The 25250-nt window shown below is 45.9% G+C and overlaps 1 protein-coding gene across 1 annotated transcript in view; it reads right to left on the bottom strand.

Annotated features, from left to right (window-relative positions):
* The window catches only part of DSCAM (Down syndrome cell adhesion molecule), an 853542-nt gene that overhangs the window by 133362 nt on the left and 694930 nt on the right, over positions 1 to 25250 (bottom strand). The window contains exons 13-17 of the mRNA XM_010835014.1: positions 24596 to 24792; positions 22727 to 22823; positions 21846 to 21974; positions 12754 to 12921; positions 2809 to 2879 (exon numbers count right to left, since the gene is read on the bottom strand). Coding sequence (XP_010833316.1) covers positions 2809 to 2879; positions 12754 to 12921; positions 21846 to 21974; positions 22727 to 22823; positions 24596 to 24792 — 662 coding nt within the window. The remainder of the gene's footprint in view (positions 1 to 2808; positions 2880 to 12753; positions 12922 to 21845; positions 21975 to 22726; positions 22824 to 24595; positions 24793 to 25250) is intronic.

The raw sequence follows: 25250 nt of genomic DNA, 5'->3' as shown, positions 1-25250 counted from the left end.
GTTGCTGTTGTTTGGTCGCTAAGTTGTATCCAACTCTTTGCAACCCCATGGAGTGGAGCCTGGCAGGCTCCTCTGTCCATGGAATTTTCTTCATCTTCCATCGTACAGACAAGTTCTTGGGCATCTTCCTGTGTGCTTACCATTGACCTTCAGGAGGTTTAATGTCTAAACTGGATATATTCCTCCCTAAAGCCTAGAGCTGTTCTTTCCTCTGAGGAACTAGCACATCTTCAGCTAATACAATGTCTCTCTTTTTCTTTCCTTCCTTCTTTCTCCTCCTTTCCAGTTAGCCTCTTTTATTAAGATTTTTTTTTTCTTTTTTGATGTGGACCATTTTTAAAGTCTTTTTAAAATTTCTTACTATGTTGTTTCTGTTTTTTAAGCTTTGGTTTTTTGGCTGTGCAGCATATGGGATCTCAGCTCCCTGAGCAGCAATTGAACCAGTAGGTACCCCCTGCATTGGAAGGTGAAGTCTTAACCACAGGACTGCCAGGGGAAGTCCCTCCTATCAGCCTCTTTACACAAAATGTAAATCTGGAGCTTTGATACCATAAAATCAAGGCTTATTTTATGCAACACACGGTACTTTGGATCACTTAGTATCGCCTACAGTTAGATTGAATTGGTGACGCACTTGCATGACACAATCAGGCCAGTGTGAAATGACAGCTCCGCGGGCAGCCCCTCCTCCACTCAGTGGTTCAATCACCATGTCTCTGTCTGCAGCCCGCCACCCTGGACTAAATCAAGGTTCCATGAATAGGACAGTGCGGCTGGTTTCGTCTAATGCAGGCAAGGCCTCCTTTCAAAAGCCCACAACTCGTTCATTCTTTTGACATTCAGAAGACATTTAACTGCAATCTACTGACTTTTCCTGCTGCTTCTCTATAGAGACAGAAGGGATACAATACCTTTTTAAGCCTCTGAAGTTTCTATTTTTAGTTATAAGAGCTCTGGGGACAGACACTTCTCTCCTGCAGGACAGAGAAAGCTCTAGGGCCCGCTGTAATAGCTGGTCTTTTCAGTGGCAAAATGCAAGAGAATGCGGCGGGCTGGTGGGGGAAAGTTCCCAAGCTTGAACGCAAGACAGAGTGAGTCAGCATTCGCTTTGCAGCAGGGCCGGGCTGTGTGGGGGGCTGGGGCCTGCTGAGCGCCTTTCATCACAAGGCGAGTGATGCTCACGGCTGGTGGATGTCCTCACAAAGACCCTCGGCCCCCTCCCACCCAGCTCAGCCTGCCCTGTCTGAGCAGTTGAACAGACAGTGTGCTGCCCACAGGGATGACAGCTCAGGGGCCAAGCCTGTAAAAAGCCCACACAAAGGGGCTGGCCCCACTGATGTGTGTTTACATCCAAGGTGGTGTCCATCCCAGCCTGAAAATCCTTTATTAGTAGTAGTGGTATAGAGGCTAGTCATTTGATGAAACAGCTGATGCTAGAAGAAAAGAAAAAGAAACACAGCAAGAGGTGCAATGGATGAGGTTTTTCAGGGGGACGAGAGGTGTGTGGGTTAAAGACCTCACTGCGGCTCTTACCTTCGCTAAGGGAGAACACAGGCAAGAGGGTGAGGAAAGCGGGAAGAAGCAAATGAGAAAAGTGCAAAGTGCAACACCAGAAACCAGAAGCGGAAAAGGAAGTGTGGCTTTGCAGACTTTCTGACCCAGCCACGGCATTCTAGATAAAGTGGAATGGGAAGGAAGGTGGTCAGCTCCAAGGTCACACAGAGGGCGTGACTAATTAACCAAGCCGATTCATCCACCCCCTAAATGACTGTAGGCTCCCAGGGGCAGCGCTGCCAGCATGCTAGTTTGTGATGAGTTCAGGCCAGAATCTCGGTCAACGCTGCTTCCTTCAATGAGAGTTTGGCTGTGAAAACTATGTATGCCGGAGGAAGCAGCATGCCGAGTGGTGTGGTCGTTTGCACTGTGGCCCAGACTTTCCGTCCCAGCAAGTGGCCCAGACTTTCTGTCCCAGCAGCTGGCAATGAGCTCACTGGCAGGCAGTCGATATCTGCTGGCCATGCCGGGGGACCACTGCCTCAGCCAGCAGCTGGCCCAGCGCTCCCCTCCCTGGGCATGCTCGAGGCCACCGCCAGCTAGGGGCACAACCAGGACTGCTCTCCTCTTTGCCACCTGGCAAACTGTCTACCACACAGTCTGTGATTTGGCATTTAGGAAGAGGAATTAGGAAATGTTTCCACGGGGATGAATTTCATGAGTGTGGTCATGCCTGTTTTCGATTTGCATGAAGACCAGCACTCAGGATCCAATCATGATTCAGAGACTGAAAACATGGTCCAATAACTACAATCTGTAGATACAGAATCTGCCATAAATACAAAGATTGGATTTTAGTAAAAAAGGTATCTAGTCTAACTTTGCAAAACAAAAGTTTCCTACATGTGAGTGAATCACTTGCTGTACACCGGAAATGAACAGAACATTATAAATTAACTATGCGTGCCTGCTCATTGCTTCAGGCGTGTCTGACTCTTTGTGACCCCATGGACTGTAGCCCACCAGGCTCTTCTGTCCATGGGATTCTCCAGGCAAAAATACTGGAGTGGGTTGCCATACCCTCCTCCAGGGGATCTTTCCAATCCAGGGATCGAACCCATGTCTTCTACATCACAAGTGGATTCTTTACTGCTGGGCCACCGGGGAAGCCCAGGAAATCAACCATACTCCAGTATAAAATAAAAGTTAAAAAAGTGTGCATGCCTTGGCCTCATAATACTTAATGTGAGTGAAGGCTCCCCACCCCACCCCCACGGAGAAAGTGCCAGGAGGATGCGTGCTCGCTGGGTTTACCTTCCAGGTGACCCTGATGCTCTGGGAAGAGATGGGCTCCAGGTGGACTTCCTGAGGTGGGCCGTCAGGAGCTGGAAAGACCAAAACCCACAGGTCAGTTAGAGATGGGTTCCAGTGTGGACTGAAACCCATGTAACAGGACTCAGGGCCAGAAGAAGCGCCACAGCAGCTTTCGTGGGAAAATCAATTTTGCTGAATCACTGTGCACAACATTCACCCTGTGCTCACTCACTTCTAGAAAAAGTGAATTTTGACACACATCTTTGTATTCTTTCTCACCTTGTCTTTGACAACTTGATGAATAAACCATAAGTTAATACACTAGTAAAACAGAAAGTGGTGAAACATTTCTTTGATCAAAGTCTATAGTGGCTACGAAGATCCCTCTGGTTCTTTTGGAGACTCTGTTTAGTGATGTGCATTGGAGCACCTCAGGAGACTCAAACTACCTGGGGAGGGAGAAAAAGGATTCTTCTGCCTCTGATTCTCTTTGATGGTTTTAGTTCTCCACTCTTTCCAAGAGAAAACTTACTAACCTGGGGCAGTAGCCACAGAGGGCAGATTGGAGTGAAAAAAAAAAAAAAAAAGCATGCAATCCACACCAACTTATATCCAGTGGTTATAGGGGTGCCAATCGCCTGCCATGCACAGTCGATCACTCTGTACTAGGAATCTACCCTGCATTACATACACAGTGCAAAGCTTAGAGGAGACGGCCTTGTCCAGCAGGAGTTTGCAGTCTGATCAGAACAATGGGCTGAGCACACGGAAGCTGAAATTATAACACAGCACATACTCAAGTGTCTTCAGAGAAGTGGAAGCAAAAGGGAACCCAGAGGTCAGCAGGGAGAGACCCCACTGGGTGACCACATATTGTTGGGAAGATAGCTCTACAACCACTGCTGAGCTGTGAATGGGCCATTTCTGTGGATGTGGAGATGCCAGTTTGCAGAAAAGTGAGGAGCACTGGGAGATGAGAAATCAAAAATAGGGAACAGAAACAAGACTGAAGGTTTGGAAAGAAGAGGAAGGGGAAAGAATAAAGTCAATTTAGCGGAAACGTGTTTTCCATTTAACCGAGAAAGAAGTTTTGAGTGATGTCACAATGCAGCCGCTAAGTTGATGGGCACTTTCTGCCTGAGTTCAAATTCTGGCTCCCTTGCTTAGTAACTTGGAGGTGTTTTGCGGGTGACAGTTTTTCTGCACCTCGGTTTCCTTCTCCATATAATGGGATGATAGAATGTATGTCTGGGTTATGATGCTTAGAACATACAAGGAGTAACGATGATTATTCTCACTGAGTGTTTTTATGGAGCACATCAAAGGAGAAATTCAAATCGCAAAAAGGAAAGGTATACTTGAAAGAACAAGGTCCCAGGAGATTAGCAAGAGGACAGAGCAAGAGGGGAGGTGTTGGAGAGAGGGAGGCATAAGGCAAGCACCTCTGGGATGAGAGGAGGAGAACCCAGTGGGCAGGGAAGCAGGGTGAGTGAACACCCAGCTATACTTGCTCCTTGAAGAAAGTAGGTTCAAATCCGATTGTCTCTCTTCTCACCAAAATCATAAGGTACAAAGTCAGGGGAAGAGTGGTGGGTGCCAGGAACGCAATAGAGGCTTGGACTGTTGCAGTAGCCTGTGGAAAAGGGTGTACCCGGTGCCTGAGAGCACTGACCCACCAGTAGGGGCAATTTCACTGATGAGGATAATGTGCAATGGAACTGTCACACCCTGTCTCAACTGAGGCTTTATGAGACCACTGATGCATGCAGGAGAAATGCCACTGGGGGAACTGGGAATAAACAGTGGCAACAAGTGGGAAGAAGTGGGTGCTGGGATTGTTACTAAGTTCCCTGGTGGTTCAGACAGTAAAGAATCTGCCTGCAGTGCAGGAGACTCAGGAGTTCAATTCAACTGAATGCAGGTTCAATCACTGGGAGAAGGAAACAGCAACCCACTCCAGTATTCTTGCTTGGGAAGTTCCATGGACAGAGGAGCCTGGTGGGCTACAATCCATGGGGCTGCAAAAAGAGTCGGACACTACTGAACGACTAACACTTTCTTTTTCACTTTCATTCCACAGTCGGAGATGGCAGGAATGGGGGAGAATGTTAACCCAAGGGGGCGAAGAAAGGAAGCCAGTTTTCCAGGAAAGATGCTTCATTGCACGTTAGGAATATATATGTGAAGAGAAGAGGGGCTATTGTACGGAGGTGTCTGCTCAGCAGCTGGAAACATTTACAAGAAACCGGTAGACAGTTGGGCCTGCAGGCTGCTCCCTTCTGCTCGGAAGCTCTCCCAGGAATCTACTCACCAGGTCTCTGACCTCACTAGGGACACAGCCTCTGTCCCTGAACCACCCCCTCCAGCCCAGCAACGATGCCTGGCACCAGCTTTCCATTCTGTTCCTACACATTAGTTCTGGTCTTCACTTTACCTCTTTAAAGGAGACATGGCAGCCTTCAGAGCTTCAGACTTTTCGTCCCTCACATTAACTTTGCACATCTGTGTCCTGCCTTTCTCTGCAGTTTCCATGCACCCTCACTTCGCTGCACCCCGCGTCCCAGCCACGTCCACCTTCGCAGGGGAAACCTAAACACGACTGCCCCCGCCGCCACACCCCCGGGCAGGTCGGAGCCGCCTTTTCCCTCCACCAGTTTCCTGCCTGGGCCTACGAGCACTCCTCCGGCTTGGGAACCTGTCACAGCAGGCTCGGGCATGCATCTGCATATCAGTCTTTCCCTCTTTTCCTAACAGACTCAATCAAAGCTGTGTGGTCTTAGGAACCAAGTCTAGAGTGAGTCCTTGCTTTGATCAGTGCAGCGCTGTGTGGATGCTGAAACCCAGAGCACTCCTCTCTCTCCCTAGCAGGTCACGGGGACAGTGAGTTTTCTGGGGGTCCTGCAGCCTCTTGGATTTATTGATTCTTCAGTGCAAAGACAATGCTAATGCTGAAGCTAATTTCTATACTCAGGGTGAGGGGCTTCCCATGTTGCACTAGTAGTAAAGAAAACCAGCCCTTTCTGCAGGAATATGTCCATATCAGATGCAATGAAAGCACATCGAAGAGATTTCTCTTAAACATGGAGAAGTTCTGTGATCAGCGAGAAGTACGTGGTGCATGCATAAAAATCCTTGAAAAAAATTATTTTGAGGTCTGATGGCTACACTGAGGCTTGATTATTTTAATTTAATTTTGCAAAGTCAGACTGAACAAGGCGCCTGCTGGTTAGGAATCGGAAGTGGTGCATAGTACCTCCCATTCTGGATTCTTTGTCCTTTGTTGTAGCCTTTTCAAGGGGTTGGCTGGCAATAGTCAGCTGTCATTTTCTTGTTGAGATATATTCATAATCAAAAACAAAGTCACTAGGAGAGTGTTTAAAAATGCTCTTGATTCTATCAGAAAACATTAAGTGTGAACATGGGGCATTTTGCTTTTTCAGTCTGGTCTTGCATTTTAAGAAGTTCCCCTGTGAAGTGGTCTGGGGACATGGGATAATCCCTGTATCCAGGACAGACCTGACATTGTGTTTTTTGTTTTTTGTTTTTTTTTGGTTCCATAACATAGAATGTGGGATCTTACTTCCCCGACTGGGGATGGAACCCACATCCCCTGCTTTGGAAGCATGGAGTCTTAACCACTGGACCACCGGGGAAGTTTCGCGTGTGTGTGTATGTATGCTTGGTCTCTTGCCAGGCTCCTCTGTCCATGGGATTCTCCAGGAAAGAATACTGGAGTGGGTGGCCATTTCCTCCTCCATGGGGTCTTCCTGACCCAGGGACCAAACCTCCATCTCTTTCACGTCTCCTGCATTGGCAGCCAGGTTCTTTACCGCTTGCATCAGCTGGGAAGCCTGAAGTCCCAGAGACCTGACAGTTTATAAGAATACAAAGCTTTTTTGGCTTAGTCTATCAAGACTTCTGTGGTTTGTTAGTAATTTATTTATTAGTCTGCTTAGTCTCTGACGTGAAAGGATTCAGACCTCTCCTCTCTTAAAATACAGTCATAGGATCTATATTAAAGGCAGAGACTGAAAGAATTTTACACACATTAGAGCTTTGCCCAATATAATTAGGAAGAGCTTTTGTTTGGGTGCTGAATTTTCTACTTTAAGTTTCTAAAACATTCTAAGACAAGCACTGTAAAAATGACATAAAAAATGATGCTGGAGAAGAAAATGGCAACCCACTCCAGTATTCTTGCCTGGGAAATCCCACAGACAGAGGAGCCTGGTGGCCTACAGTCCATGCGGTCACAAAAGAGTCAAACAAGACTGAGTGACTAAACAACAAATAAATCAACTATGCTTCAATAAAATACAATTTTAAAAAATGATACAAAAATTAGTCTGCTTCCAGAATTTTAGTGCTTTCCTTACAATGCCTAAGCTGTAATTTTTTTTTCATGGATCCTCATCTCATTGCAAAAGGACAATTTCATAAAATTAGAATCCAAGGCAGACTGAATTCCCAATGCTGACATGATTGAAGACTAACCATTAGGTATCCACTGCTTTAACTAAATTTGAAAATTGTGTTGACATTTAACATTTAAGAATTTATTTAACAGTCTTGAATTGAAATTGCACTAAAACTAGAAAGGATAATTTTTTATTCTGTTTTTTTAAACCAGAATATTTACCTTATTCCTACAGGAAGAGCAGGCTAGAGGTAAGAATTACTGATGAATGTGATTTTCCGAAATAAATAGTTGCTGCATTTTTTTTTATATAGAAACTGAAACTATTCAATTTGTAAAAGAGTAATAAATGAGGACTACATTTACAGTTCCTAATGTTTATTCTAGGCAAGGCTATGTCCTGCCTGCATGCTTAGTCCTGTCTGACTTGTGACTCCATGGACTGTAGCCCTCCAGGCTCCTTTGTCCATGGGATTTCTCAGGCAAAAATACTAGAGCGGATTGCCAATTCCTTTTCCAAGGGGTCTTCCCAACCCAGGGATCGAACCTGTGTTGCTGGTATCTCCTGCATTGCAGGAGGATTCTTTACTGCTGAGCCATAGGTAAAGCCCATGACAAGTGCAAATTTCTGTGAAAAATGATAATTCTTTACCACTAGCGCCACCTAGGAAGCCCACTAATTCCGTTTGGCTGAAAATACAAGGTGGGCAGGCCCTTCCTGTCAAACCCATGGTAGTCCCCGGTCATCTCCGGTCTGGACGTCTGTTTTTGGTCCTTCCCACAAAGGCAGGACAAGCTGATTTGTTCATTGTTGTGTCTTGGACGCCCAGAACAGCACGTGGCACATAATACATGCTGAATGAATAATAATTTAAAGGAGTAAGCTATTTATTTGATAGTCACTAAATGAATTCATCCTCTCCCCATTTAGGTATCAACTGTTCTTCAATTTATTTGGTTCTAACTAAATTCTGTCTTGGTCTTCTATGCCCAGCAAAGAATGTTCTTTCTGCTCACCCAGGCTACTTCTCTTTTTTTTTTGGCCATACCAGGCAGCTTGAAGGATCTTAGTTCCTCTGCCAGGGATTGAACCTGTGCCCTGGAAATGAGTGTCCTTTCCTAACCTCTTGATGCCAGGGAATTCCCCAGGCTCCTTCTGTCAGAGATGAGCATGTTGTTGTAGACTCTGTCATCGTGTCTCAGTCCTTCTTTGCCCATTTTTACACCCTGGTCTCTGCCCAATTTTGGACCTGGCACATGGTAGACCCTTGGCAAATTCTCCAATGAAGAACCAGAGATAGAAGTTCAGGAGTGCCTCTCACCGGGTGACTCAGCCCAGCCCCATAAGCAAATAAGACCCAAGCCTCTGGATGAAGCCAGGAGACAGCTACGTGGAGAAGAAAGTAATTTGACAGCAGAGGGGAGGCATTGCACTAGAGCGTGACGCTTGACCTGCTGTTCAAGGGAGAGGACAGAAGAGGAGGCATAGACCTCAGGGGGCTCCAGACGCGGGCAGGAGCAGCTCACACGAGGAGGCGGTGGCAGAAAGGGAGGGTCATCACTGCTCGGGCCATGAGAAGCCTGGTGTAGTTTCAAGGTAGTAATGGGGTAGGGGAAGACCTGGGCCTACACCTTACGGGCTGCTTTCCTCAGCAAGTGGGCGGTGAGAGGCAGCCTTGGGTGCCCTAGACTTGGGCACTTGCATGCATGCTAAGTTGATTCAGTTGTGTCTGACTCTTTGTGACCCTATGAACTGGAGCCCGCCAAGCTCCTCTGTCCATGGGATTCTCCAGGCAAGGAAACTAGAGTGGGTTGCCATGCCCTCCTCCAGGAGATCTTCCCCATGCAAGAATCGAACCTGCATCTCTGGTGTCTAACCTGTGTCTCTTGGATTGACAGGCAGATTCTTTACCACTAGCGCCACCTGGGAACCCCTTGGGCACTGCATCACCATAAAAAATGAGTGGGTCTATGGCTTCTAGAAGCTTCCATCTGGGGATTCTCACTGCTTAAGTGATGAACTCATTTCTTTAGGGAAAGACGGCTGTAGGGCTGGAAAAGATTCTCTCAAGATGGCTGCGGCTTCCGAAAGAGGTGCCTTTGGGGATCCTCCCGGAGGTGGCAGGGACAAGCTCTATCACCCCAAGCAGAGCTGGAGAGGGGGCTTTGGTTAGGAGAATGCCCTCCTTTCTACGTGAGTCACACATAAGAAAATGGCTCTCTGATTTCAGTCATGCAAACCTATGCAGCAAGACAAGGCAAGTTCTGGTTTGCAGCTTTTCTTTGCTCATGCCTGACCTTCCCTCACATTCTCCCTTAGCTAGTTTGAAGAGAGAATGATGAGTTGTGGGGCTGCCTGGTGAAACCCCAACTGTCAGCTCAGGAGCCAAAGCAGGGGGTGGGGCTCTGTGTCCATCTGTCTGCAGAGATGCCTGAGTGGGCTGCACACACGTGACCGGTGACCAGGAGTAGCTGTTCATCTGACCTCCTTGGCTGGAGAGAGAGAAGCACTGCCATGGCAACGGCCAGCTACAGGGAGATCACAGAGGAGACGGCAGAAAAAAAGCCACATCACCTGCATTGGTCATGGCGATGGGGAAAAAGGTGCAAAATGCACCACTGGAAACCATCCCTGCCTTGAGAAGGCCGTGGAGGTGGGCAGAGTCAGAAAAGTGGCTCAAAGGAAGGAGAAGGCTCAGCCCTGATCCAAAGCTTTCATTTTGGGGGTGACTTATTCTCCCTAAATCCCCAGCATGATGAAATTCCAGGAAGTGAGTGTGTTGTTTACATCAATATTTAAATAAGATTCTATTTTTGTAGGAGCTTATTAACACTCATTTCCTACTTATTTTAGAACCATGCAAAGTACTTTCAGAAATTAGGGTTTTTTCCAATTACCCAACATGTTTGTGGTGAGGAGTAGAAAGACATCATTAAGTGAATCTTGCAGATGAGAAATCACACAGAGAGAGTTTCCAAGCATTAGAAGTGGCTCGCCCTCAGACTAAAGCACAAAGCTATCCTGTCTCCCACCCTTGAAAATGATGTTTCAAGAACTGATGTATTCCAGAGTTGAAAAATGGATATATAGGTGCAGTTCAGGAAAAACAATAAATGTTAACCTGTTTCCTTGAGGACAATGTTGACTGTGCATAACAAAGGAGTTAGATTTTGGCATTTGCTTTCATCCAGCAATCCTACTTCTTGGAATTTAACACAAAACATATTGTTGGAAATGGCAAAAGATATATCACAGGATATATCATATCATGCTCATCATAGTAGTGTTTATGATAATGAAAACTTGAAGAGAAATGCAAATCAAAGCTACAATGAGATGTTACTTCATACCAGTCAGAATGGCCTCAAGATGTCTACAAATAATAAATGTTGGAGAGGGTGTGGAGTAAAGAGAACCCTCCTACACTGTTGGTGGGAATGTAAGTTGATGCAGACACTATGGAAAGCGGTAGGGTTGTCGCTTACAAAACTAAAGAATAGAGTTGCCATATGATCCAGAATCCTCCTCACCCCTGGAAATATATCTGGAAAAGATTAAAACTCTAATTTGAAAAGATACACGCACCCCAGTGACCATAGCAGCACTATTTACAATAGCCAAGACATGGAAGCAACCGAAATGTCCATCAACAGAGGAATGGATAAAGAAGAGGTGTTGCATACACAAATGGGATATTAGTCAGCCATAAAAAGGAAGAAAACAATGCCATTTACAGCACCATGGATGGACCCAGAGATTATTATACCAAGTGAAGTAAGTCAGACAGAGACAGATATTGCTTATATGTGGAATCTAAACATGATACAGATTAACTTATTTACCAACAGAAACAAGCTCACAGACATAGAAAAAAACTTACAGTTACAAAAAGGAAGAGAGGAGGGGAGGTAAATTATGAGTTTGGGGTTCACAGATACATACTACTATGTGTAAAATAGCCAAACAATAAAGACCTACTATATAGCATAGGAAATATTCTCAATATCTTGTCATAAACTATAATGGAAATGAATATATATGTATATATGCCTATATGTAACTGAATCAATTTGTTGTTCACTTGAAATCAGCACAACATTATACATCAACTGTACTTCAATTAAAGAAAATAACGGACATACAAGAAATGGTGGATGGCAGGATTACAAATTTTAGGAAGTCTTTAAGAGATATAGATGAATGATGTCTATTCAAAGTGCAATTAGTGAGGGTAACAGAGAAGTGAGACTTCACTGGTGGCTCAGTGGTAAAGAACCAGTTTGCAATGCAGGAGACACTGCTTTGATCCCTGGGTTGGGAAGATCCCCTAGAGAAAGAAATGGCAACCCACTCCAGTATTCTTGCCTGGGAAACCCCCTAGACAGAGGAGGCTGGCAGGCTATAGTCCATGGAGTCTCAAAGAGTCACACAGTACTTAGCGACTAAACAATGACGACAAAACAGAGAAGGAACAGAGTCAAGAACAACTGCAGTTGGAAGATGCAGCGACCTCTTGTGGAAGCTTCATCATTTGGCTATGATCTCCTTAATCTTGGAGACGGAGAACAAAGGTCTGCCCAAGCTTCCACTTTCCCTGCAGCAGTTGGGGGTGGCTGATCAGTTTTGAGTGTGGGCAGGAAAAGAAAATCTAGGTTTGGGCCTGGATACTCTTTCACCCCCCCCACACCCTTCCTCCCCCGCCCAAGATGAGCCAGGCTGTGGTTCTTTCCCTTCCCTTCTGCAGAGAAGCCCTAGGGCAGCTCGCTTCCTTCTCTTCTGTAGGAGGCAGGCTGGCAGGTGGCGTCCACTGCCCAATTGCCTAAGTCCTCTGCAACCAGATTATTGCCACCACAGGTGACCACGAGCAAACTTCTATATCAAAGGCTGTGTGTCTGTGTCTGTGTGGGTGAGTGTACATGCATGCATGTGTGATGAATAATTTAGTGTGTGATATCCATGTATCCATCAATAACTCTAGGTGGTAGGATCGTGTGCGCTGTTTTGTCTTCAAAATGCCTATCTCAGTCTTCGACATTTTCAACATAACATGAAATACTTTGTCATAGGAAAAATCAGCAGTACCATTGATGATGGAAATATCGTTGTTTCCAGTCAATAAAATTATCTGTACTGCCTTCCTCCCAGTTCCCAAACAGAGAATATTCTAGCTGTTTTCTAGTTAAGTGATCCTTCCTCCCCTGACTGCACAGGGACTTGGGCAAGACAGGCTCTCAGCTCTCCTGTCAACCTGGATTCCACGCATCCAGACAAAAGGGCTGTAAGAACAGCATGGTTCTTTAAATCTCACCAGATCATTAGCCTCATATGTCTTCTTTTAAGTCTTGGGTGTGAGAACCTTGACCTGAGTCCTGTTTGAAGAACAGTGCCTTCAAAGTAGGCAGAGAGTGCTGTCTGTGTTTTTGACGGGCGTGGAGCTCCAGAGAGTGTTCATCATGGCTGTGACTTTGCATTAACCATCTGAGCCCCGTCAGCCTGCTCCCTGAGGCCCCCTGCCCACCAGACATACCTGCCTCATCCGCGGTGACGGACAGCTCGTTGCTAGGCTCACTCTTGCCAATCCGGTTCTTGGCGTACATGCGGATGCTGTAGGTGGAGGAAGGGTGGATGTCAATGATGGTGGCCGAGTTCAGCTGAGGGGAAACGTCTTTGGTTCTCTGAGCAGAATCCCAGGAGTCTTTTGGGTTTTGTTTTTCAAAAAAGAAGAGATAGAGACATGAGTTTTTTCCCTCTGCTGTTGAAAGTTCACAAGTAGGAATTTTTTTAAGAAAGAAAAAAGTTACAACTCAAAGTGAATTCTCAATGCAATGCTGCCCCTATTCTGGTGGGCTAGCCATCAGAGGGGATGCAAAACTAAACATTCAACACCCACATTGTGGGGTACAGGGCTGCAGGCAGCTTGTTTCAGGGAGTTTTGTCCGAGGCAACACAACAGACTCCTTGGCAGAAATCACAGAGGAGAATAGAAGCGGGGGAAGCTTATGCCAATAAAGTGAAAAACAGCTACTTCCAAACACTCATGGTACAAGATGATTAAAAAAAAAAAAAAGTATGGTTTGAGCAGCTCTCCACCCAAAAGAAAAAAATCCCTAGTTCTTAAAGGTATTTGAAAACCAGCAAAGCCTTTAGCCGTATCAGACCCCTTGTTCTCCAAAAAGGAGGGTGGTAAAAATGAAATACTAAAAAACTAATCTCAGTCTCCCTCATAAGCACTGGTCATAAAGTATACTTCTCAGTTTTAAGTTTTGAAATCATTGTTGTCTCCAACCCTTTACTGTAGGAATTATTTTCAACCACAGCTAATTTTAAGGACAGGGCATGCCTTCTGCAAAGAGTTGTCATTGAATCCATGATGGTGTGCACCTGCTGGCTTTTGGGCTTCAACCAATGATGAGCACATCGATGAATAGTTCTTATTTCAGAAAGAGTTTGAGCAGGTGCTGATTGGGATTGGGAGGGGTCAACAGATGATTGTGGTTGTGGAAGTACCAAGATGCCCCCGAGATGGTGGCAGAGAGAATGCATGCATACTCTCACGCCACCCTGCCCATCCCAGGATGCTCTTGCATTTGCTCTGCTGAGCTCATCAGACTTATAAGAATTGCACCTAGGGTCTGAGTTTCCTGCTGAATTCTAAGCCCTGTGGGGGCACAAAACCATGCTGGCCATGTTTAATGCTGTGGGCCCAGTGCTCACACAGAGCTTGGCAAATAATAAACGCATATTTCCTAGATGAAGAAATATATGGCAAATAGACCTCTGGGTCCTGGGAATGACCCCACACCCTTTTCCACATGAATGATGGCCATGGCAGTTCCAAGGGCTGCTCTGACCAAAGATCATTGCAAGTGCAAGAGATTTCCTGGACTTGTAGGAGGAATATGTGGTTTCAAGTCTTCCTCTGAGGGCTCTTACAGGGAATGGAGTGTATAGAAACTAGCTACTGGTATTTCCTGAAAGCAGCAGTACCTTTTGAGTCCAAATGATTGAAGGGAGAAGGGCATGACAGAGAAAGAGAAGACACACTATTGATGCCTTGTATAAAATAGATAACTAACGAGAACCTACTGTATAGCACAGGGAACTCTACTCAATGCTCTATGGTGACCTGTATGGAAAGAAATCCAATGACAAACCTAGACAGTGTGTAAAAAAGCAATCACTTTGCCAACAGAGGTCCACGTAGTCAAGGCTCCCAGTAGACATGCACAGGTGTGCGAGCTGGACAGTAAGGAAGGCAGAACGCTGAAGAATCGATACTTTCAAACTGTGGTGCTGGAGAAGACTCTTGAGAGTCCCTTGGACTGCAAGGAGATCAAACCAGTCAATCCTAAAGGAAATCGACCCTCAGTACTCTTAGGAAGAACTGATGCTGAAGCTGAAGCTCCAATACTCTGATGAGAAGAGCTGGCTCATTGGAAAGGACCACAAAGATGGGAAAGATTGAAGGCAGAAGAGGGTGACTGAGGATAAGATGGTTGGATGGCACTACCGAGTCAATGACATGAACTTGAGTAAACTCTGGGAGAATGTGAGGAATAGGGAAGCCTGGTGTGCTGCAGTCCACGGAGTTGTGAAGAGTCAGACATGGCTTGGCGACTGAACAACAATATTTACACATATAACTGATTCACTTTGCTGTATAGCAGAAACGAACATGACATTGTAAAGCAATTATACGCCAATGAAAATTAATTTAAAAAGAGAATATGCTGCAAAATAACAAATTATAGAAGAACAGAAGAATGGGATTCAATAGAGGACAAGTGATGGGAAGGAAGTTCATGCCAACAGAATGATGTATAAGTAGGAGCCTTGTCCCACAAAAGGAAAGTCAGGCCTTCTGGAGAAGATAATTAGGATGACAGGGAGGAACTCCAGGCACTGCATGATGCAGAGGCAGTTGCTAACCAGCCCCAGGAGGAAGCTGACACCTGTAGGGTTTGACGGCTCTTCCCAGGCCATTATGGAGCCTTCTGGAACTGGCATAGCCATGGAAACGTGCCATACTCCCTGAGGTGTGTCTAGGAGATGGCTGAGAGCTTGCAGGGATATAGTGACTGCCCTTCTCCTTTTCCTGCCAGGGAAGTCATGGGAATAGCCCCTGGGGAGTCACCAAGGTGGGGGTCTCAGGCAGGAAGTGCATGGTCCTTGGAGAAGAGGATGTATTTTTAACTTCTTTCTTGCAATGATTAGACTTTGAAAGAAAAAGATGATGTCAGTGATCATAACTCTTAGACTATGGTTCAAAACACTACAGGGTGGGCTTTTCAGGTAAAGATCAAGAGGATGAGAAAGAGAAAGACATGCATCATCCTGAAGGATTTTAAAGTAACTGAATGAAGAAGAGCAAAGTCTAGTGAAATTCCCAAACACAATCTAGCAAGTGATATGATATCAAAAGAAGAACACAAACAGGGTGTGGCTACCCAGGAGAAGAGCTGAGAAAGGGGCCAAAAATGCCACTTCTGATCTCAGATGCCGAAGTGCACACGGACTGGTCGTGGGTTATAAACAAAGTGTGCTTGAGAATACCACACTGAGCATTAAAAACAGACCCCAGGGAAATCCTGACACTTGAGGATGGAACTGCAAATTGAAATACAAATAAAACTAGCAAGAACATATGATAGGCAAAATAAAGATACTTCTTAGGAGGAATATGTCATGAGCAGAAAGGCATGCCTAGAGATGGAGCTGGAGGACGCAAGTATGGATGGGTGATTTGGGGTAAGGACATGAGCAGGGAGAGCAGGTTGAACAATGAAATGCTTGTGAGGATTGATTACAGGTCTTGCCCAATGGAGGAAGCGGAGGGTGGTTTCTAGACTCCCAAGTAGCATCGAGGAGATTTTGTAAGTCATACAAAGATGGTGTGTAAGGTGTCTGTTTACTGAGATGTGGGCTTGGCTAAAGGGACCTGTAGGAGATGCTGAGGTTCCCAGCACCTGTAAGAGTGGGGAGTTGCTGCCTCTGGGGTCCAAGGGGGTCAAAGGGGAGGAACTGTATTTCTGGGGTGTAGACAAGACTGAAACCTCAGAATAGGGCCCTTGATGGAAGCTGTACACAGAGAACAGTCTCTGTGGGATCCTTCTGCATTGCTCTCTGGGTCTGCCACTGGGCAGGAGAAGGAGAAGAGGGCGGCAGAGGATGAGATGGTTGGATGGCATCACCGACTCAATGGACATGAGTCTGAGCAAACTGGGAGATGGGGAAGGACAGGGAAGCCTGCCATGCTGCAGTCCTTGGGGTCACAAAGAGTCAGACACAACTTAGCAACTGAACAACAACAACCCAACAACCCTAAACTCAGAGGGAAGGGGAATCTCCATGGTGTGGACCACGGGGCTCAGCTTTGGGGAGAAGAGCAGATGCTGGGTTTGGGCAGAAGTCAAGGTGGTGGGTGAAGAAAAGCCAGAAGCAAGGTGAACTCAGGTTTCGGAGCAGCATCTGCTCGCTGGGTGCCCTGCTAGGAATTTTACAAGGGTGACTTCTGCGGTCCCCATATTTGTGGGCACATCGGAAACAACTCAAAGATTTCTGACAACTGCACTTTCACATATGTGCAGTCAGAATCTCTAGGGGTGGTACTTTAAACAAATCTGTGCTTTAAAAAAATGCCTTTCTCTCTCTGGGCGGTTGTAGCATATGAGAGCCACAAGGGCATCTCTGAGATTCATGGTGCTATTCCTACCTGGGAAAAAAAACAGTCCTCAGAGAGGGTAGGCAACCTGGTCTGGTTAACAGAGCTAATAAGTAGTGAAACTGGGTGATGAACCATCTGACATTAAAACTGGCATCCATATAGAATCTCACGTGGTTAGAACCACCTGTGGCTCCATCCATGACTTAGCATCAGGCCTTTAATTGTTTACAGGGTTAGTAATTGCTTCTTGGCATGAAAGCTATAACAAACCTAGACAGTGTGTTGAAAAGCAAAGATATCACCTTGCCAACAAAGGTCTGTGTATCAAGGCTATGGTCTTTTCAGTGGTCATGCACGGTTGTGAGAACGGGATGGTAAAGAAGGCAGAGGGCCACGGAATTGATGCCAAACTGTGGTGCTGGAGAAGACTCTTGAGAGTCCCTTGAACTGCAAGGAGATCCAGCCAGTCAATCTTAAAGGAAATCAACCCTGGATACTCATTGGAAGGACTGATGCTGAAGCTGAAGCTCCAATAGTTTGGTTATTTGATGTGAACAGCCAACTCATTGGAAAAGACCCTGATGCTGGAAAAAATTGAGGGCAGAAGTGGAAGTGGGCATCAGAGTATGAAATGGCTGGATGGCATCACTGATGCAATGAACATGAACCTGGGAAAACACCAGGAGATGGTGAGGGAAGGAGGCCTGGTATGCTGCAGCCCATGGGATCAGGAAGAGTTGGACAGCACTGAGTGACTGAACAACAACTCTCTGGGTCATTCTACTGCACAGCTAGAGTCTGGACAGAATGTATTTTCAATTGGATGCTGACAACATCCTCATGAAGCGGGGATTTTTATTTTCATTGTGAAGGTCAAGAACCTCAGACCGTGTTGTTGAGGTGCTGAGAAGTGAGGCTGGGATTTGACCCCACTTGTGCTATCCACAAGTTCTAGGCTGGCTTCCTGCAGCATGGGACCTTCACAAGGTCTCTGCTGGATATCTGATGAGACTCAATTTCAATTTTCTAGGAATCTGATGGAAGTCTCACGTGCTTAGAGGAAGACTTCTGACGAGCTTCTGACTTGGCTTCCTGATGAGGAGGAGCAGTGCAGAGAGCTTGGCTAAGTGCAGTGGGGCGGGGGGGTGGAACTTTGCTAAGAGTTGTTGTTAAGCCCTCTGGTTTGTAGGAGCGAAAGGTGAGAGCTGTGCAGGGTCAGATTTGCCCCTTGGTTTAGGAAAAATAAGTGAGAAGCACCTGTTGAGAAAGGAGGTAGGATTCTATGACACGATCCAGAGAGATCAGGGGTAAAGAGGATGCAGAGGTTCAGAGTCGAGTCTCTGCCTCTAAAAGTCCAATTATCACCAGAGTGAAGACTGTGGAGAGCCCCCAGGAGCAGTGTGGTTGAACTGGATGCTTGTTGATGAGCCCAGCTTGAAGGGGATATGGCCTGAGTCAGGAGGACAGCAGATCATCAAGGACAAATGTAAGGCAGTGAACTTCATTTGGAGAGGAGTTGTTAGAGGCTTGAATAAGTGAGGGTGACCCAAAGTCTGAGAGGCAAAATTACGCAAAAGGTAGAAAATGAAGAAGTGGCGTGGAGAAGGATGAGATCTATGGTGCTGGGTGAGAGAAGGGAGGATCGGCACCTGGGGGAGCCACTTCTGCTCTGTCTTCTCCTTGCAGGAGAGCCCTTGTGTGAAAGGCGGCGGGGGTGGGGGAGTACTAAGGCACTAAGCCCAGGCAGCGATTTGTGAGGCCTCGGGGAGAAGGCACCCAAGAAGGGATGTGGGGAACATGGCAGGCTGGAGTAGACACAGTAGGCCAATGGGCTGGCCTGGCACACAGGGCAAGATGCTGGAAGGGGATGGAAGGCAGATCTTGGTGTCCACCTGGAGTAAAGTAGTGGCTACTAGGAACCCAGTATGTGGCTGCCATAGAAATCAGCAGGATGCAGGCTACGTGAAAAAAGTCAAAGGCTCCAAACGAGGGAGGTGATGGCTCCTTTGTGCCTGTGCCCAGACAGATGACCCCAGGGGCGCTGCCACGGGGTGAGTGGAGCTGAAGGGCCAGGTGATGGTCCGAGGAGGGACACCCAAAGGAACTTGGGATATTTTATTTTTCTTGGCAAATGGAAAACTAAGGAGTGTTGTCTGTTTTCAAACCATTCAAGGGAGGTCATTTGATCAAAGAGTTTAGGGGTGGGAATTCAATCCACAGCATCATCATAAAAATGTCATAAGCTCTAATTAATGAACTTAATGGGATACCATTAACAATAACAAAAACATGTGTTTATGGAGCTAAATGAGTTGATCCTGAAATTATATATGGAAAGCTAAGAAAACACAGGGAGGGAAAGTTTCAAGGATAGAATAGCCTTACCAAATGTTAAGACATAACGCCTCTATGATTAAAACAGTCTGGGACTGCTGCATTAGTATATAGGTAAACCCACGGAACAGGAAAGTCCAGAAATGGATTCAATTACACATGGAAGGGGGACAGCAGAGGATGAGATCGTTGGATGGCATCACCGACTCAGTGGACTTGAGTTTGAACAAACTCTGAGAAGATGGTGAAAGACAGGGCAGACTGGCGTGCTGCAGTCCACGGGACACGAATGTGTGACTGAACAACAACATACGAAAAGTTAGTACGTGATAAAGGCGGCATCGGAAATCACTGGACAAAGGTGGATTTTTAATAAATGCTGTTGGGGCAACAGAAGACCCATTTTTGGAGACGATAAAATCAGATCCATCTCTCCCAGTGTACACAAGAGTAGACTCCAAATGGATTGGAGACCTCAATTTAGAAAAGGGAGGCAAAGAAACACAAAACAATGGAAGAAAACAGGTTGATTTATTTTATGATCACAGTGCAGAGAACGACTTTTCTAACTTGAGTCAAAATCCAGATTCAATAAAAGAAAATACTGATAAATTAAAAAAAGACACACAGACACAGTTAAATATGAGTTCACATATCTGCCAGGCAAGGAAAGGAGAGAGACTGCAGCAGCACATGAGAGGGAGGCATGGGCTTGAATGTGGACCTGGGATATATCCCTGTGGAGGTCAAATGAGGAATGGGGTCTGAGCAGCAGGTGGGAGTAACCATAGTAACTGTGTGGTCCAGGGATGGGATGGTGGCGGGGGTGGTTACAGCTGGTAAGAGACATGGCCAGAGACACGCTGAACCCAAACTCCCTTGAGGAACCACTGGATCATCATGAGCACCTGGAAATGACCGATCCCCTGAAGACAGGGAGGCATGTAGCTGCTCCCCTGACTGGCTCTGTGGGCACTAGCTCCCAGACCTGCAGTCCTTCTACTAGTGCTGACCTGCGAGGCTTGAGGGGGTGGGGGTCTGTCCCTCTCTCTGTAGACTGCAGAGTATCCCTACGGTGTGTGTCTGTGTTCCTGCCAAGTTTTCATTCTTGCCCTCAGTTTCCAGGTTGTTTTCTGCAAGAACATGCCTGCCTCACCTAAAAGACTTCAAGACCCAGATCTCAGAACTTCTCAATCTTTGGTTCCATCCTGCCCTTATTTCTTTAGAACGAAGGCAGGGCCTCCTCTCTGCCCTTGGCCCTGGGCAAGCCCATTGGTACTGATTTCTGAAAGATCCCTGCTGGTTCAACACTGCCCACAGCTTGCTCACTGGCCGTCCTCTATCTCCATCCCCTGCATGGGATCTGGTTTCCAGGGGACTGTGTGACCACAGCCACCATGCTCCTCTCAGGAGGCTTTCTCAAGGTCCATGGAAGCATCACCTCACTTCCAGGTCTCTTGTTGTGGCTCAGGGAACCAAGCTGGTCACCATGCCTCTTCTGACATCTTTCCTTATGCATCTCTAACCCAGGACTTCTAGCCATCCTCAAGCACTATTGCTATGACCTCTGTTCTTGGTTTGATCCAAGCTGTTTTCATCCTCAGTAATTCCTTTCCTTAACCCCCACCTTAGCCCTTTTCTGGACTCACTTCCTCATCCAGTCTCACCCTTTGCCCCACTCTGCCCCTTGCCTGCTCCTACAGAAACATTTCTGCCCACCTGACCTGCCTTTCTACATGCCACCAGCTTAATTTTTTGCTCCAGCTTCAGCTCACGAGATAAATGTATCATGACAGTGTGCTGTGAAGTGATGCACGGTGCCTAGAAAGTGAGAAACGAGGCCACTTTCCTGGACTGTGAGACCATTAAACCCTCATGAGCTGATGCTTCTCTAATTCCTCATCTTTCGTGTCTAAGTCCAGACCTGGAGCCACAGTGGGGGTACCCTCCCCTCGGCCTGATGGGTCCTAATGTTCAAAGTGGTCCTGTCATTGTCACTTTAAGATGATCAACCGGCGTGCCTGATGTGGTCCTGACAGCTGGTCTGTTTTATTTTTGGGCTCTTGGTGAGCTGGCCACTTGCCCAGCGAAGCACAGGCGTGCCTGGCTGCATCTGTGCCACCAGCCTGTCCCTGCACATCCAGGAGGTCCCTGAAGGGTCAGTGCTGTCTCAGCAATATGTGGCCCTCTGCACAAACCACCATGGTTCAGCTCAGCCCGCGGATACTGAACGCAGCCAGTGCTCAGGGATGTGGACACTAGGGAAGCAGGGGGAAGACAGGGAGGTGGGAAAAATAACGCAGTGGCCAGGTTGGGTTGGCAGCAGCCTGTGCACCCTTTGGTGGTGACAGTGCCACAGTGACCCACGGGGAGGGAGCAGGATTGAGGTCCTGCTGGTTTAAGGAGAAAAGAGGCAGGGCTGACCCAACAAAGAGATCTCAACACAAAATCACTCCTACTAAAGGAAATGGGGGTGGTGTGCTTCATGCAAGGAAAGACAGAGACTGGCGAAAAGAGCTCCCTCTGAGTTTCCCGCAGTCTAGCTTGTGCTTACATTAAAAGGCAACCAATAAAACAGCTTTTGGAAGTGGAACTACAGCTGGAGGAAATGAAGGACTTACCTGATTTATTTTTGCATTCAATGTCATAGCCCGTGATGGGGCTGTTCCCGTCAAAGCCCATGGTCCACCTGAGGGTGATGGTACGTGCCTTCACATCCTTGATCTCAATTTCAGGAGGATCTGGGGGCTCTGTGTGGTCAACAGAAAACCTGGGTTAGTTTGAACATTGTTCAGGCATAAGATGCTAGTGAAAATCCCGAGTGACTCACAAAAACTTTGTCAGCATTCAACACGGCAGACTTATTTATTTGTGTTTTTTAACCTGGAAGTATTTTTTTCCTAATCGCATTTTAGGATGGAACAATTTTATTTTTCCAAATTTGCCAATTGTCATAGCACTTATAAAGCTGGACCAAACCTGAGGATTTACATGTCACTCTTCTGGTCTGGCTCGGGATCTATTAATCAGAAACTATTTTGGCCCCGAATATGAAACTTTCATTCAGATCATCTAGTTGTTGTTTAGCCACTAAGTCGTGTCTGACTCTTTGCGACCCCATGGACTGTAGCCCACCAGGTTCCTCTGTCCATTGGATTTCCCAGGCAAGAATACTGGAGTGAGTTGCCATTTCCCTCCTCCAGGGGCAGAACATCTAGTAAGGATTCCTAAATTTGAATAAGAAAGGCACAACGTTGGGCTGCCCAGTCAGCTGACCCAGTTCCTTTATGGACTTTGCTCCCTCTGTGTGGGGGCTGCACCTTGGTATAATTGTGAGATCTGTAAAATGAAGCTTTAGCACCAACTTTGTTCAGATTCAACATCTTCTTAGGACTTGGAAGTGTGATGTGTCAAGCTGAGGCCACTCGGACACCAGAGCCTGGGCACACACTTACTGTCCTGACACCGCCGAGTTTCTCCCCCTAGGTTCTGTCCGTCCTACCTTGCACCGTGAGCTGAATTATTCCACGGTCCTCCCCATATGAATTGATAGCGTGACAGGAGAAGAAGCCAGAATCTTCTCTTACCGTTGGCAAAATCTATGTGTAAAGCAGAGAGAAATCCATCTTACCCAGAGGAATGCAGAGAGAGAACAACTCAAAGGGCTCTTGGTTACAAAAATCTCTCCACTCTCACTCTCCTCCCAGCCCCAAGCACACACATAAACACACTCACACACAGGGACACAAAAAGCTGAGAACAAATTATTTCAGCACAATTGTAAATGTGCCAATGGATAGATTCAGTGTACATAATCCATGTCAGCTGCCAGCTCATTAAATTGGATGTGAAATGTATGTAGGATGTCACATTCAGGTTGACATATATTCCACATACTCCCACTTTAAAAAAAAAATCTCATAGTGGATTTTGTTTTTAAGTCAAGATAAATGTTTTATTAAATGTCTTCTTTACATTATTGATATATATGTTTGTCTCTAAAAGACAATGATGAGCCTTAACAAACAATTTCCAAAATATTTCTCATGAGCCAGTAGAGCCCATCCTGATGAAGTTTCTCTACATCACTGGCAGAGTGTCCATCAGACCATCAGGTACTATATTTGTAAATATTTAAACAGTGTCATTGGGAGGAGTTTTGGTTAAATCTCATAGTGGATTTTTAAAACAGCCAGAGCAATCCTGCCTAAACAAAACAGATCTATAAACATTGCAATAAAGGTTTGGTCTCCCAGGACTCCAAGATTGGATCTGAGAGTGAATCGATACGCACGTTTCAAACACGGGACTTTTTTGTCCCTCATGTGTGTTTTATAGCATCATTTCTCCCCCATATTAAAAGAATCACTCAGCTAACTACCAGCAGTGCTAAAAATTCTAAGAGACTGCAATACTTTTTTACTCTGGGTTTTCCCCCAAGAAGCAAAATATTTTCCTTATAATATTTTTGTGGCAGAATTCTTCTGACTTTTTTTTCAGGAAGTTAAAAAAAAAAGTGCACAGTGTAGGCTGTCATTTCTCCAGAATTACCTGTCATTAAAAGATGCTATTTGTCCAGACATAGAGAATAGACTTATTGACTTGGGGAGAGGGGAGGGGAGGGTGAGATGTACAGAAAGAGTAACACAGGAACTTACATTACCATATGTAAAATTGATCGTCAATGGCAATTTGCTTTATGGCTCAGGAAACTCAAACAGGGGCTCTGTATCAACCTAGAGGGGTGGGATGGGGCAGGAGACGGGAGGGAGGTTCAAAAGGGAGCGGGTATATGTATACCTATGGCTGATTTATGTTGAGGTTTGAGAGAAAACAACAAAATTCTATAAAGCAATTATCCTTCAATAAAAAAATAAATTAAAAAATATGCCATTTCTCTCTTCTTTTTATTATTATTACAGTTTGTTTTCCTGCCATGTTGGCAATAATTTCACTCTTAACCACATGTAGGATAAAGTACTATTTTTGAAGGCTACTCTGGAATCCCTTTATATATAAAAGTAGAGAGATAGTGTTTCATAAATGTTTCTTTTTTTTAAGATTTTTTTTTTACATGGATCATTTTTAAAGCCTTTATTGAATTTGTTTTTTGTTTTGTTCTTTTTATTAAAAAGTTGTTTGGTTTCTTGGCTGTGAGGCATGTGGGATCTTAGGTGTCCAACCAGGGATTGAACCAGCACCCCCTGCATTGCAAGGCGAAGTCTCACCCACTGGAACACCAAGGGAGCCCCATTGTAACTGTTGATGATGATCTGTGGCTTTCCCCGACATGCAGTCACGTATGTGAAAGGACAGGATTATTCTGCCTGTGAAGGTAGGTGCTCATCTGTCCTGTTTGCCATGCTCTTACCTGCAGAGTAGAAATCACCTCCTCCCCCACCTCCTTGGTGGACACGAGATAACGGGCCATTTCAGGGTTAATGATCCGGTCCTCTTTCTCCCAGCGGACTATGATGGGCTTCTCACCGTGAGCCGTGCAGCTCATTTCCTTCTTTTGACCCTGAGTGGCCAGGGTGGTGTTTGGGTAGGATGTAATCATCGCAGGAACTGAAAATCCAAAAATGACACAATTATTCGGCAAAGCAAGGGTTCACGGTTTCCCCACCATAACACATGGCTCAATTGCATTTGAGATGTTTCTTTGAAATGTATTGGCTGAGCAAGAATCATTATTAAAAGAGTTGGAAGGGTGGCAGAAAAATGAAACTGGACTCAATGAGCCCCAAGCAGAAATTGCTGTGTGGTTTCCTATTTGGAGGGGGGTGGGGTGTGCAGGTCTTATTCTCCTCCAATCCCTGTGGAAAGTAAACTTATGTTCCCTAAAACACACAAGAAAATGATATGACTTGCTTATTAGACAGGAAAAAGGGCTTCCATTGAGAATTGTACTCCTCCTTCCATAATCACCTACATTTCCAACTATCCTTGTCAACTATGGGAATTTCCGAAACCTTGTTAGTTAACCGATTGACTAACCAATCCTTGAAGTCATCTCTTGGCATCCC

This window comes from Bison bison, unplaced genomic scaffold, assembly GCF_000754665.1.
Source record: "Bison bison bison isolate TAMUID 2011002044 unplaced genomic scaffold, Bison_UMD1.0 scf7180017864037, whole genome shotgun sequence".
Lineage (NCBI taxonomy): Eukaryota > Metazoa > Chordata > Mammalia > Artiodactyla > Bovidae > Bison > Bison bison.
This window is presented reverse-complemented; position numbering and strand designations above follow the sequence as displayed.